Source organism: Antrostomus carolinensis, unplaced genomic scaffold, assembly GCF_000700745.2.
Source record: "Antrostomus carolinensis isolate BGI_N321 unplaced genomic scaffold, ASM70074v2 scaffold18882, whole genome shotgun sequence".
In the NCBI taxonomy this organism is placed as follows: domain Eukaryota; kingdom Metazoa; phylum Chordata; class Aves; order Caprimulgiformes; family Caprimulgidae; genus Antrostomus; species Antrostomus carolinensis.
This window is the reverse complement of record NW_010301807.1, coordinates 33,854-49,303: the sequence shown is the minus strand read 5'-3', so window position 1 is coordinate 49,303 and position 15,450 is coordinate 33,854. Positions and strand designations below refer to the sequence as shown.

Sequence of the window (15,450 nt, the reverse complement as noted above, 5' to 3'; positions counted from 1 at the left end):
CAGGCGGAGGCCGGGCCCCGCTCCCTGCCCGGGCTGAGCGGGGTGGCAGCGCTTCCCCGCTGTCCCCGCGCTCCGCTGCCGCGCTGGGATCCGCGGACAGGCTCATTGAGATGGTGCTGATGGCGTGTGGTAAAATGATAGATGTTTTTCGCCGCAGCTTTTAGGTCACAAGATGTTGGACAGGGGTTTTTTGCCAGACTCCCGAGTCTCTTATGACAGAATTTAGCCGCCTTTTCTTTTTTGTTTTTAATTAAATTGCTATGTGAAGCAGTAACTCGGGACTAGTAAATCAATCCATCTGTTTATCACTTGGAAGGAAAACTGTCTCAACTTCAGAAAGCTCTGAAGCAGCCTTCACAGTGTATGGTGTGTTCTTAAGTTGTCATTCATATGGCTTAGAAGAGATGTATGTAATGGAAAGCACGTTTGCATTGTCTGGTTAATAAACAGGTTCGCTGTATTTCCCGTTTCTTTTCCCTCTAGAGGTTATTGCATTTAAAAGTGTGTGAACAATTTGTTTCCGACACCTAAAATCTTACAATTAAAGAGTGCCTGAATATAGTGGGAATGAGATGGAAAGAAGTCTGATACAGTTCTTTGTCTTTAAATTCTTCTTTTCTCCCCAGATATGGCAATCTGCGCTAAGCACTCTGAACCCAAACCCCACCGACAGCTGTCCTCTCTACCTGAATTACGCCACTGTGGCCGCTCTGCCTTCCAGGGTCAGCCGACACAATAGTCCATCTGCAGCTCAGTTCATCACCCGCCTGGTTAGAAATTGCCTTCCAGGAGGTGTCAACAGATGTATCGTTGTAAGTGGCTGTTTGAAAAGGCTTCTGGTGAAATGTCTACTCAAGTATTTTCTTGACTTTTCAGGATTTTAGCTGTATCCAAGGAGACTGGAGGTGGGCAAGTTTTACCGATATAATTATACTGACATTTATAAGTGGTTTGGACTGGCACGTAAACAAGACCTGACTCTAATAGCTTATGCGTGCTCAAGGAGTTGGAGGGAATTAAGGTTGGATATGTATGGAATGTCTTCAACTAGGAATGTCCATGCAAAGGGAACTGGTAGTGGCTTTTTTCGAACTAGGATTTATGACACTAGCACATGCTTTAGAAGATGGATGTAGCCTGCATGCAGGGTGCTGTGTCTGTGTCGCATGACCCATTTAAAGTGCCTTGTTTGTGTTATTCAGTGAGATTTTTAAAAGTCTTAATGCAAATTAAGGCTCCAGTGTGAGTCCTTTGCAGGACAAGCTGTTGGACTGCTCTGGTCATCTTCTAGATGAGCCTGATGTATTTGTTATTTGTTTGTATAGCTCCTCCAGATTAATTCAGATTTCTAGGTTTTTAGAGAAGACTCATACAGTCAGTGTCAGTAACATAATCTAATTATAGTCTTCACTTAGAAAACTTATTTGCAAGAGTAATAACTGCTTCATTTTTTCCCTTATGGTTAACTTTGAAAATGTTTATCTAAAACTGCTTTACATTGGTAATTTCTGTAATGAACTTCAGAAAAATATTCTACATGTTAAAAAGCTTTTGGGTTAATATTAGCCACATTCCTATATCATTTCTCTCTTTGTTTCATTTGTTCTGAACAGATATTGATGGTTCCCATGCTTTGTTGTGTCTTATCTGTAGGCTAACCTATGTTAATTGCACTAGTGTAATTATAGTCCAGCTCCCTTGTAAGGGTGCAGTAATTCCCACACAGCCAAGTCCAGCAGTGTAATTCATTTCCATATGTGAAATGAACTGAGTCAGTTCAATGTGGTGCTGTTCACACTGCCACCCAATCCCTGCAAAACATGAGGCATGAGTATGTCTTGATTCAGACATCAGATATTTCCAGCCCCCTCCTTTTTTTTACCCCTCTTCGACAATAATATCACAGGTAACAGATCCTTTTAAATGTAGTCTTCCACATCCCTGATGTTATCTGACTTGTTTGTCTTCTGGCTGGTGTTGCAGATGGTCTGTGAGCGGTCTGAGGTCTTCGCTTCTGCCTGTGCGTTGGCCAGGGCGTTCCCGTTGTTCACACATCGGTCCAGTGCGTCGAGACGCACAGAGAAGAAAACGGTAACGGTAGAGTTCTTCCTGGTTGGACAAAACAATGGACCAATAGAAGTGGCAACACTTAAAGTAAGATTTTGGGGTTTTTTCTGTCATCGGTTGTTTCTGTTATTCCCTGAAATATTTTTAATTTTTTTTTTTCTTCAGTTTGTTGCATGGACAAATACATCTGTCTCAGGCTGTGTATGGAATAGGTGTTGTACCTAAAGTAATAAGTTATCCTAGGTCAGAGTTCTTCGAAATTGTTCACAGCACCTGTGAGCAGAAATATTTAACATTACTGCAGCAAAGACTGAAGAAGTTATTCAGAATTTAGATTTCAGGGGTGGAGAGCACCAAACAAGTAGCACAAAGAAAATGTCTCCTTTTTCATGTTTATCATAAATGCAAATAGTGTATTTTTAGCCTTTAATATCCCATTGCCTTTGGTGTGTGGGCTTCTCATTTCTTTTTCCTGGGCAAAATCTGTACGTGGCTGCGTAGGTGAACATCACAGTGAAGTCACTAGAAGCTGCTTATTCTAGAATCACATATGGCCTCTGCTATTTCTGTCTGATATACCTCTTTGGCTGAGTTTTTATAGCAGAACTGTAGCCAGAAACAAGACCCTAAGACACGATACAGCTTGGAGATGAGTTGTGCATGACAGTTAAATGTGTCTAAGTTGTCTTTCAGTAGCAGATAATCAAAGATTGTTTCCCTTGCACCTGACTGTTATAGAGAGGAAACTCCACATCAGGTAACTTTTAGTGTGTTAGGTCATTCCTCTTCAAGATCCTAACTTAAAAGCTCTTCCAAGGTTTGCACTTGGGCTATAGGCAACTTCTTGTTCAGTGCTCCAGGTTCTGTGCTTCAGTGCAGATGGACACTCACTTAGCTGGTCAGTCAGTGTGGTTATACAAATCCCTTAAACATTTTGGCAATGGGTTTGACAAAGGAGATGATATTGCTGCATCTGAAATTCACAGAATTGCAGCTTTAGTGTATTTGTTTTTCCTTTCAATATCTTTTCCTCCATACTTTGTCCTTATTCTATGAAGTGATTTGGCCACAGCAAATTATGCCAGACTGGTTTTCAGGAAGGTGTCAAAGACAGATGGACTATGTTGATCACTCAGTTTTTCCATGCCACAAATCAGAAAAAGCATAACTTGTCAAAAACCGTTCCTTCAGCTAGGTAGATTCCAAACCACTTGGGTTATTATAACTAAAAAACAAAGCTGAAATTATTTCTACCTCCTGTTCTTCCCCTTGATGTCAATGCCAAAACCATTACTGGCTTCCTCAAAGCTAATTTTTCACCCCTTAAATTCAACCAGCACCAGAGAGCTAATGTAGAGCATGGAAGAGGCGTGTGGTAGGATTTCTTTGGCTAAACGTCTCCCTTGGCATGTTACTGTATTTTGCACTTACTGCATTGTCAGGATACTTTATGATGAGGACTAGCAGGGATTGTCACAGTTTTACAAGGCACTTATTCAAGGCTGCCACTTTCCAGGTTCTCTTGAGTACCCTGGAAGCCAAACCCAGACACAGCTTCATTCTGTAAGTCATGTTGTTTCCCTTGGACTTGACCTTTGGTTTAGAGCACCTCCATTTACCTGCATGGCCCTGACAGTGAATCACTGCAAACCTCACTTGGCTCCCAAGGAGGTCCTTATCCCTTTAGGGAAAGTAAAGCAATCAAAAGTAATTGTAGGGAATCGGGCACCATTCCAAAGCAAGCCAAGGTTTATGAGTCTGCTGGGATATGGAATGTATAGAGTCCTTAGGGCAGTCTGGCCAAGCCAAACTTTAGATACCTCAGCACAAATAACTGTCCAACACATCAGATTCCTTTGTAACCCATCTTGACTCACCCTTCTGCTGTGTGTGGTCTCAGTGTAGTGCGGCTACTGGAAAGCTTGAATTAAGTTTTCTTCCACCTAGTCTTGTTGTTTCAAGTTGTTGATTCCCAGGAGTTAAAAGTTGAAGCTTGGTGTCTGGTGCCCCCATTGTCCTTTTTGCCAAGAGGACACCTTAAAGAAACAGCCTCAGCATGATCACTGTGGACTATTTTGATTCTGTCCACTCCTGCTTAGATAAGTTTTTACTAAGTCCAGGTGAGAGTCAGTCCGTTTTGCCACAGAAATGGGGAAACAGATACGTGCATGTTTTACACAATATGAAATATTCCCCATTCCTCATGGGCCTGCCATATAGAATGTCTGATAGTTGTAATCTTTACTGCACTCAGCCACTCTGCCTGCCGTATATAAACTCTGTGGTTTCCCATGCTGTAGATTACATAATCTCTGCAGGTTTCCAGCCCAAGCAGCCTACAAGCTGTGACTTCCTGAATCAGCTTCCTCTTATCTTTTTTTCCTGCACCTCACATTGCCTTCTTGGTCTCACTTTGATAGTGGAGAAGGCTACTGATTTTTGCAATATCAGTTCACTGCAGGAAGAAATACAGTTGCTTAGAAATTAGAGCATAGGGAAAAAGAACTTAAGCTTAACATGTGCAAAAAATAATGGTTAGCTTGGTTGACATTATTTAATACTGTACAACTGCCAGTGATTGGTTGCAGTTAAGGATTAATGTGCTCTAGAGGAACCACACATCTGGTGTAGGCTGCATAGGACTAAATGCAAAGCTATGCAGAAAACCAGCCAAACCAAGGCCAGTTCTCAGGTGTCCTCACTTCTTTTCATAGTGTCTGGCAAGTGCTACAGAAGGAGTCAGGCTGGCCGCTCGAATTGTGGACACCCCATGCAATGAGATGAACACAGATAACTTCCTGGAGGTAGGTAATACACCTGATGAGTAAGAGTTACTAATTGTATGTCTAGACTATAGTAGTCAAGAACTAGTGTTGCTATCTCTTAGCAAAACCTGTGTGTCAGCAGTGGGAAGCACATCAAAGAACCTGTCCAAGGATGCTGAGCCTGTTTCTGTAGCCTTTAATATTTCGTAGAACTTTGCTAAGTTGGAAGGAGGCAGAGTGTACAGCCTGGGGTAAGGCACTGGGTGTCAGAAGACACGAGTTCTTGGATTGGTCATGACACTGGCTTTGCCAGGGCTAATGTTGTCTTAATCCTGATGGTGATAAGAGTTCCTGAAATTACGGGACAGAAGTTGACACGATTCCAGATGATTTTTATCATAAAGATCTGGAAAGCTGTTGAAAATGAAAATATTCCTGTCCTATTGCATCATGATCCAGTGGAGTGAACAGCTGGCCTTTTACCTCTGAAGATTTCTTTTATTGGCGGAGCTTAAAGGTCAGATTTGTATTTCATGCCATCGTAAGTCCAGGATGTCTCAGTGGAATTAGGCCATTGGAAAACCAGCACCACTCCCAAAATTGTGAATGTTTGTATGTGTATGCGTGCAAAAATCACACCAAACCCTTATGTGGGTACCCGTATGTGTGGAAAGACACAAGTGCAACCTTCTGATGACTGACTGACAATCTCCTTTTTCTTTTAATGATTAAGGAAATAAAAAAAGTTGGCAAGGATCTTGGGATTACTCCTACCATTATTCGAGATGAGGAGCTGAAAGAGAGAGGCTTTGGAGGTATATCTTGTTGAAAATTCAGCTTTTTTTTCTAGCAGTTAATTGGAATGTTTTGCCATCTACACTGTGGTGTTTTATTTGCACATTTTGAAACAGTTTTATTATAAGTCTGTAGTATTCCAAGATGTTTTGCAGAATATAGCCACAGATTGCTCCCCACAGTGTTTCTTGCCCACAAGTGGTTTAATTCTCTATTTTACAGGTATCTATGGAGTTGGCAAGGCAGCTCTGCATCCTCCAGCCCTGGCAGTTCTCAGTCACACTCCAGATGGTGCTACACAGACCATTGCATGGGTGGGCAAAGGTATTGTGTATGACACTGGAGGACTCAGCATTAAGGGAAAGGTACATTGACACTTTTCTTCTGCTGCCTTTGCTTACACATTTGTTTTCTGGTGAAATTAATTCAGTTAATGTCTGTAGGAAACCAAAGTATATTTATATGAGTAAACACTTGATCTACTGTCATCCGTATGGACACAAACTAGCAGGGGAGAAGACCAAATAGGATTCAAGGAACACTTCACAGAGCAGTTAAATAGCTACCTGATATTTTCCCCTTTCTCTGCTAGGAGAAAGCTAGAAACAAAGATGTTTAATTTCTGGTTTTAGAGGTAGAGCCAAAACCCATTTAAGTGGGTCTCAGTGCGCATCTTGTAAACAACTGTTTCTTTTTTCTTTTCTAACAAATTAGCAGCAAAGGTTTAGTATTTTCCAGTTCTAAGGCAGGATCCACCAATAAGCAAAGGCACGTGTTCTGTGTTTCTGTTACGGCTGAGCACTGTCGAGACCAGAGCTACAGAAGCATCAGAAGTACTAGTTTTAGCAGGCATTACTGTGAAATTCTCTTCTAAAAAAAAGAATCCTTTGGTTCTATTTAAACAGACTACTATGCCTGGAATGAAACGAGACTGTGGTGGAGCAGCTGCTATTTTGGGTGCCTTCAAAGCCACTGTAAAGCAAGTAAGTGAAATGTGTTAATTGATATCATGTATCCCAGCATTGCCAAGGAGCAGTCTGGCTTTTGGATATATTCCCAGATAGGGGGGCCAGTCTGATCCTGAAGTTCTGACCTGTCACTGCTATTAGTGATCTTGAGCCACTCTACTCTTTCTGCTATTTCAGGAAAATATTTTGAGTCTTTACCAGGATCTTGAGAATTGTGAGAAATTCCTTGAGTGCTAATTTTTTTTTTAATAGCCTTTCTTGAATTTCAGGGTTTGTTTTGCAGACTGAGTGGTTTCTAGTTCCTTGAGTCAGATTTATACTTGAGTTATCCAGTGCTGATTTTGTTTAAGCTGTGGGATCTGGGGCAGCTGTTGTCTCCTTAGCAAAGAAGGGGATGAGTGACTCTGGGATATGAAGTCTGTCCGTATTCCAAATCCTGTGCCAGTTCTAATATTAACCTACTGGGGAAGTGGCAACTCTAGTCTCATCAGGAGCTGATTCTTGGTTTGCTCCTGTGGTCAGAAAGTAGTAGGGGAGCTGAGAAGAAGCCAGGTATTGAAATATGAAGAATAAAACAAATGCATATTGCACTTTAACAATATGAACTGGGGAAAATAAGTGGTTGCTACCAATAAAACTCTGCCCTCTCCACAAATCCAGTGACTGAGTCTTGCTGACAGAGCAGCTATTGCCTCCAAGGAGTATCCAAAGCTCAAGGAACATTTACTGCTACAGATAAATGCATAGATCTAATGGAAGCTTTGTCCAGGGGATGATCAGTGCCAAATTCCCATTTCTCAACAGTTTAGCTCTGTGCCTTGGCCCTAGCAGCATGCTTGATGTGGAAAGATTGTAAACTTCAGCTATCTGCAGAGACTTAAAATTGAAAACAGATTTGTGAGCTGCATCTTAGGCAAAACAGTGAGCTTTCCATAAGTGAGCCCTTCAGAAAGTTAGATCACGCGTTTGCAAGGATAGGAGCTAGAACTGACAGTGCTTTGGGAGAGTCTGGGAAAGCCATGGATGCAGTACATTCTTTCAGTGATTCAGTCCTTGTTTCCAAAGTAGTTTTGTGTGTAATTATCTGCACTGAGAGAAGTTGCATTCACGATCATAGCAGGTGTGAACGTAAGTGATCTGTCATTTCCTGTGCAATTATTGTTACAGTGAATAAACTGGCAGTGATATGTTCGGACAAACTGAGCCTGAAGAAGCTGTCGTACCTCACAAGAAATCTGTGCCTTTATGTGTAAAAACAAAAGAATGATCTCCCTGCTTAATTTTACAACCTCATGTAAGAAGACCTGTTAATGAAACCCCTGCAGAAAATGCATTCAGATGGGCAGTGGGAAGAATTTGTTGTTGTTAGTCTTTCAAGACTTTTTTTTTTTTTTTTTAGTGCTCTTAAGAATAATATAAAGGTGGAAGAGGTTGAAATTAGCTGTGCTTTGTTGCAGAGATTGAAGTTGGAAAGAAAGCTCAGTGGGAAGATGGGCAGAGGTTATTATCCATCTTCAGAAAATATCTGTCTACGTGCTGTTCCAACAGTTTTACAACATGATTTAAAAAGGCTTTGGATAGCAAAATTAAGCAAGCGATTTTTCCTAGAAAGATGCATTTCATCTGTTGTGAGCTTTACAACACAAGGGAGAAGAGAAAAACATTCACTTAAACTTTTAAAATCCTTCTTGATCCTGCACGTTAACACAGTGAATCCTGCTTTTGAAGAGCTACAGTCAGAATGAGATTCAGGAAAATGCAACTGATACTGGAAGCAGGTTTTCAGTTTTTGACCAGATTTCCTGCTTAGAGAAGTAAAATTTGTTGCAGTCCAGGTTGTGAGTAGAGAGAGGTTTTTGCTGCCCAGACCGTGTTGGAAGAGCAAAGGGTCATAGTTGGGAGGTTATCTCATCAACAGTGCTGTTTGCCCACTGCCTGGTCTAGAAACTGTAAAGTCACTTTGTGGCTTCTAGATGCTGCCCATTATTTTGAAAGGTTTTGATTGATGCATTTGCCCTTTAGACTTCAGAATATGAGCTGATTCAGCAAGCCCAGACTTCTTCAGCTACGGACTTTTATCAAGAGATTAACAATAAGACTGACCCTGTTTTCCTTAGGAATTTGATGTTTTTAAGACTAGATATCGCAGTTGAGGAGGAACTGTGTTTTTATTTGTTAAATGCTGCTGTCTCCCTTTCTGTTCCTAGGATCCCTCCACACAATGTAACTGTTGTATAAATAACAAAAACATCATACATTTTAAAATATCATCCATAACCATATAACCACTTGATTTTAAACCAAAGTAAAACAGAATGTGATATGCCAGAAGAGAGGAGACTAAGGGGAAAAAAAAAAGTTTGAAAATGCTCTGTGCCTCCCAAAAGGAATGATACATTGAAAAAAAAACCACCCACTGCCTCCAAGAAAAGCCAACCCAAAGTCATCTTAGCCATAGATATTTTTGGTTTTACTTGGAACAAGAGAGGATAGATTCTGGTGGGGTGTATCTGACCTGTGGTGCAGGTTGGATGCTGAAGGGCAGCAATCCGTGTTGTTGGCAGCTGGGAGATCCACTGAGACATGGAGTACCACCACATTCCAGGGTTGCCACGATCAAAGTTACTTTCCAGCAAAATTCTCAGAGATGGAATCTGTTCACCTAGGGCTGGGTTTTTAGGGGAAGTATCCTGTTTACAAATGACTGCATATTGGCATTTATTATTTTCATTATTATTTCCATCCATAAAGCCACTATTACTGTAGGCTCTTCCCCAATGTGGCAGAAATGATGGGAAGGAGCTCAGTTTCTCAAATGTCCCCAGTTGTATCTTTGTTGTTATTGGAGACTAAATAAAAGCAGTGGAAAATACAGGGTTTGGAAAATAATCCTGAGTATCCTGACTGGCTGTGTAATGTTCTCTCACAAGCCTTTGGGATGATCATCCATTGCTTGGATCTTTCCTTTGTGTCTACAAAAGGCAAAGGAGTTAACACATTCTGCAGACATTGTTTGTGATCTTGTTGTGAGTCTGTGATAGTTTTATTAAAATCAATGAGTGAAGCGTCGCATCTTTGGAGATGTATTCTGCTGATTTTCGTACGGGGGTGCTGTAGTTAGTGACTTGGGGTTTGTTTTGGGTGAGCCAAGCAGTTTCCTGGTGAGCTTAGTCAGCTTTGGAGTTGTACTTGTGAAGATTTTACTGGAGCTGGCTGTGAAGAGCTGAACGTGCTCTTCCCAAGGAATCAGGATTGACTAACCATCACCCCCTCCACTTGCATCTGCACACTGTATATAAAAGATGTTCTAATTTGGATACCTTGCCACTGAGAGAAGATTGTACTGATCACTGTTTAATTGATCAGGGCTTTCTAGATCCCTTCCCCTTTTGTCTGTCACAAGAGGCTTTTACTCACTGTCCAGTGAGGGCACAAACCCAGTATTAGCTGTTACCTCCTTGCCTGCTTTCTGTAGCCTTTGGCCTCAGCTTCAAGATATAAGACATTCCTCACAGATTGCCCATGTAATTGGTGGCATTGCTGTCAAGAAGTTGTAATCCTTCATTGATATCCATCCCAATAAATTAGCTTGATGTGACTCAAAAACCTTTTCTCTCCTATTGTTGTTATAGGGTTTTAAAGACAATCTTCATGCTGTTTTTTGTTTGGCCGAGAATGCAGTCGGACCACGTGCAACAAGACCTGATGACATTCATGTTCTTTACTCTGGAAAGTAAGATTGTCCCTATCCTTTTCACAGGAACATTGAGAGGAAACACCATCTTGGTTTCTGTTAATCTCAGTACCATGCAGATTGTGAACCTGTCCCTCATCAGCTTCCCTAAATAGTATTTCAGACAGCTGTAGTAGTGAATTTTCAGTGTACTTAGAGTTTCCTGTTGGGTCTACACATCAAAATACATATCTCACATAATGAGCTGAAGTTTCCTTGAAGCACTCAGATTTAGGTGTTTTTCCCAGTACAGCAGTTTTCTGTGTCCATCTGTAGTCTGTATTGTGTCAGTGCAGAGGCAGGCTACCATTGTGTAACAATTTCTTCTTGTTTTAAGCAGAGCATGATACCTCTTTGTATGGCAGTAATTTGTAACATCCCAGCTTGACGTGGCAGGCGTTATACAAGCCCAACAAGTAGACTCAACCAGGAGGACAGTGCCATTATAACCCTTTTCTGTGTGTGCTCCCTCTGGATGCTGGCAGCTGGGGAATAAGCAGCCATACAGACTTGCAGAGTCATTTTAAGAACACGTTAGGTTGAGTCTGCTTTCTCATCCCGTATTCTAGTCCAGACAGAGGAGTCTTAACTTCCAGCCTGAAGCACTGTTGTATTAAATGCCCTCTCTTCCTCCTAGAACTGTGGAAATCAATAACACTGATGCAGAAGGTAGACTGATACTGGCTGATGGAGTAGCTTACGCATGCAAAGATCTTGGAGCTGATATCATTCTTGATATGGCCACTCTTACTGGAGCTCAGGTACTGATACAGAACTGCCAGTGGACAGGGGCTGCATCCTTTTGCTGTCTGCCCATCATACGCTTCTTTGCCTCTGTCCTGCTGGTCTTTGGTGGACGGCAGGTACTGTGAACTACTGTGAATGATGGTGACTTCCAAAACTTGTGCAAGAGAAAGTTACCAACAACAACCCCAGTAAACTGTAATCCTCTGCCCACATGACGTGCTGTGAGTGTGTTACGGTTATAACTGCATTACTGAAGCAGGTTTTGGTTTTTTAGGCAACTTTTATGCTTTTGCATACTTAAAGAAAAAAATGTAAATCTTCTGTTGACGTTAGCAGCTGATGTAAGCAATTCAGTATTCAATGTTTGCAATTCAGTAGCCTTATAATTAGCAAAACTGATTTGATGATAGTGATTAGAAACTTCCTTGTCCATAAAATGGCTTACATTCTAAGTCATACCCGGAGTGACACAGGGTGCAAATTTAATGCTGTTGTTTTTTGAAATCCATTCCTATTTTATAGAAGGTTATATTGACAAGGAGTTATTCTTTTGATTTAATTCTCTTAGAAAATAAATTGGTCTTTATATCAGGAGGAGAAATGATGGCAAGTTTTAGAAGCTTGTGTGTTGCATACGTTGGTGTAAACATCAGTCCTTTGGAAGTTTCCCATCCTTGTCCTTCTGGAAAACTGATGTGATGGTGGCTTCTGGGTTTCGTATATTTGGAAGGAAGTGACCTTTCTGATGAATAAGGATTTTACTTTCAGACTGTTTGTGTGATTGACACACATTGCTGGGGTATCCTCTGTGGGTGTGTTAGATGGTTTTCTTAGGATTCATTGCTGATTTAATTTTATTTCTAAGGATAAATAATTGCGAAGTGATATAGTTTGCTTGCTCCGTAACTGTGAAGAAATATTTTTGTGGGACAGTGGTTTGAATAGGCCAGACAAATGCAGACTATTTCACTGCAGAATGCATTTGCAGAAAGTCTAAAAGATTCAGCAGTAGCTACAATGTCTTTGTCTACATTTGTAACACTACCTTCCTGTGGAGTTGTTTTGAGACTTTTTTTTCTTGGTGGTTTTGTTAGATGGAAAGCAGCTGCTAGTGCTGAGAAGGAGTAGTACAGAATTATCCTACGCAGCACAGTTAAGATGAATCCTTCCTGATTTTTTTTCTTATATCTCACTAGGGAATTGCTACAGGAAAGTATCATGCTGCTGTCCTTACCAATAACGAAGAGTGGGAAAAGGCTTGTGTTAAAGCTGGCAGAAACTGTGGAGACTTGGTCCATCCTCTTGTGTATTGTCCTGAGCTCCACTTCAGTGAATTTACCTCTGCTGTAGCTGATATGAAGAACTCTGTGGCAGTAAGATTATTTTTTTTTTCTTTAAACTTCATTTTTTACATAAAAATGTGTGTTTTCAAGTTAACATGCTGGCCTGTTGATAGCTGGCTGACAGCTCTTCACAAGGGCTGTAATCTTTTAGAAATGGGGCATATAATTATGGTCTTCAGAGTCTTTTACCTGGGGATTTTGCAGGCTGTATGGCACTACACTCAAATTTAGTGTCATTTTTAAACAGGGTAACCTGCTGCAAAGGTATCTTTGCGCTGCTTGCCCTTTAAGCCTGGCCCTAAGATGAATGCTAAATTCCTGGATGAAGACTGTTTAAGAAGGAGAGATGAGTATTCCGTAGATCATATATAACCAACAGAGACAGTAACTGGGAATGCAGAAACCAGGAAATGGAGGCCAGAGGCCTCGGGGATTGCTGCAGCTGCTTTTGCTGTGTTTGAGAGTTACAATGTGTGCTAAGTTCCAAAACCACTGCAGAAAGGAGTTTGGGTAGAAGAGGAATTGAGCAGGGCTGGGCTGCTACCAGGGATTAACTCAAAGCATTTACAGTATAGTTGGTTTGCAAGACTCTGCTTTAGGGCCACTCATCAAGCTCTGAACTAGATTTGCACAAGTGTCTTTTCTGTAGGCAAGAATAAAACATTGACATTTTATTTTCTTGCAAAACCAACTGTGTTTTTATTATTTCTACAGGACCGAGACAATACTCCAAGCTCCTGTGCGGGGCTCTTCATTGCTTCTCACATCGGCTTTGACTGGCCTGGAGTGTGGGTCCATATAGACATTGCTGCACCTGTCCACGCAGTGAGTATGTTCATGTGACTTCCAGCACGTTCCTTGGGCGAACAAACTGGGTAAAGAAAACTGCTTGTCCCTGCAGATACTCTGAATTCTGTGCCATCAAATTCAAAGCGAGAGAATTAGGTGGAGCAGAGTTGTTTTGAAAAGTACTGACTCTTCATCTGTGTGGAGAATTTCTTTGTTTTGTTAGCTTCATCTGTTCGTGTTTTTCATTTTGGTTTTGAAGTATTCTCATGGTCACTTTAATCAGCAACATCTTTGTCATCATAAACTTCCAACAACTTGTCTGCTTTCTGTTCATGGCAGTAATCCTAAGCTTGCATTTTCACCTGTGTTGTTTTATGGTCACTTTAATCAGCAACATCTTTGTCATTGTAAACTTCAACAACTTGTCTGCTTTCTGTCCATGGCAGTAATCCTAAGCTTGCATTTCAAGATGATTGACCAGAGTTGATCATCCTGCCTGCTGACTTTGTTTCCTCTTGGAGGTTTCCCCTTCTCCCTTTGATGGAACTTGTGTATGTTCTTTTTTCCTAAAAAACAAGCCAGTTTATTCCCCCTGTCTCTTTTGGTTTTTTTTAAACCCATTTTACTCAGCTCATACTCCAAATCCATGCTCATGCTGGATGGAACATTCCCTGCCCTGAACAATGCTGGTGTAAATCCATCTTTGAGTCAGCATGAGCTCTGTTCTCATGAGAATCAACCGATGTGTTGGTTTGATCTAACTGGGACTGATTCCAATAGCAGTGAGGATACAGAAGCACAAGCTGAGCAGGCCTGCCAGGGACCCCGAGCATTCGCTGTGGCCATGAGCCATCCCTGCTCTTGCTGAGTGAGTAGGTAAATTAAAACTAGATTCAGATTATACAATTTAAAGTGTGAATTGTTCTTTTTTTTTTCTTCCCCCTAGGGTGAACGAGCTACTGGCTATGGCGTGGCTTTGTTGCTGTCCCTGTTTGGAGGGGCATCTGAAGACCCTTTGCTAAACATGGTGTCCCCTCTAGGGTGCAATGGAGACTCTCCCACTGAAGATATGGAGAGGGATTCCAAAAGACGGCGCCTGGTTTAATGTGCCCGCAGCCCTAAGTGACAGGGTGCATGGGTTACCTCACTTTGCACTGATTCATTCTCAAGCAATGAAAATGTCACACATCAGAAATTGCCATTTTTTTTGTTTTTACTATCATGATAAGATTTGTTACTTGTTTCTGATGAAAACAGCCTGATTTCTTGGGGTTTTTTTTTTTTAAATTATTGGTGCACACAGTTGCTGAACAATATCAGTGGTGCAGAGTCCAGGCTCTAACTCTATCAGGAAGAGGGCACATCCTCCTCTGAGCTCCTCACAAAACCTAACTAAGTGCATTAATGCATGAGAAGCTCTCTCTAGTCTGAAGAAGCAACTGCAGCTACTGCTTACAAAGCCTTCTGAATTACTTATTATATGTGAGGTTTTATCAGACGTTTCTGCAGGCCCCACTACATCTCAGAACACAGGACAGGGAAAAAAAGACTCTGTAGACTTGGCTTATTCGGTGACAGTTTAGCTTAGCAACAAAGGAGATGTAATGAGAAAAGGCCTATAGTTTTAATAAGGTGCTGTTTCCGCATGTTTAATGTTTTTCTGACCAGTAAAATCAGCGGCAGTGGTCCAGAACATATCTCTACATAAATCTTTCACATACAAATTAAAGAATGTATTAATGTTAAATGAGGAAAAAAAATAGGAGGACTGTGATTGAGTAAAATCAGTTTACAAAGCAGAGTGGCTTCTTGCCACTTAATAAATGTATTATTATTAAAGCGGCTTACATATCCCATGTGGCGTTTCATGGTGTTATTTACATTTCTGAGAACACAGAGTGCTCCAAAAGTTTGCACACGACATCATTACTCTTCAAATTCCTTTTCCCAGCACTCATACATCTGAAAACAGACGTAATGGAGTCACAGCTTGTACGAATGTTGCAGGGCAGTTGCGAAGAACTTAAACTGATTCACTTCATTTGTTTGATTCAACAGTAATCAGGGATGCGTAGTATTAGTTTCAGTATAAGCCATTCACAAGGAGCTCACAAGCAATGGTTTGGCTGGGACACTCATGGGAAATGACTTGCCTTGATTTAGGCAGCAGAGCTGGGAACAGAGCGACCAGGTTTTCATCAGAGCTGGTCCCTGCCCCGTGGTTCAAGCGTCAGCCTTTGGAA

At 41.3% G+C, this 15,450-nt stretch overlaps 1 protein-coding gene across 1 annotated transcript; it reads left to right on the top strand.

Annotated features, from left to right (window-relative positions):
• Window positions 1-572: 572 nt before the first annotated feature.
• NPEPL1 (aminopeptidase like 1) lies at window positions 573-15,063 on the top strand. Its single transcript, XM_010163615.1, has 11 exons — window positions 573-812; window positions 1,984-2,154; window positions 4,782-4,871; window positions 5,566-5,647; window positions 5,850-5,992; window positions 6,533-6,610; window positions 10,228-10,328; window positions 10,966-11,089; window positions 12,272-12,448; window positions 13,133-13,243; window positions 14,154-15,063. The coding sequence occupies exons 1-11, from the start codon at window positions 573-575 to the stop codon at window positions 14,310-14,312; spliced, it is 1,476 nt and encodes a 491-aa protein (XP_010161917.1). The 3' UTR covers window positions 14,313-15,063.
• The last annotated feature ends 387 nt before the right edge of the window (window positions 15,064-15,450 follow it).

Excerpts from the sequence above, each read along its gene's own strand:
- NPEPL1 (XM_010163615.1), top strand. The coding sequence starts at position 573 with ATGGAAAGAAGTCTGATACAGTTCTTTGTCTTTAAATTCTTCTTTTCT. Across the intron at positions 813-1,983 it reads GTGTCAACAGATGTATCGTT|ATGGTCTGTGAGCGGTCTGA; the intron begins GTAAGTGGCTGT and ends CTGGTGTTGCAG. Across the intron at positions 5,648-5,849 it reads GAAAGAGAGAGGCTTTGGAG|GTATCTATGGAGTTGGCAAG; the intron begins GTATATCTTGTT and ends TCTATTTTACAG.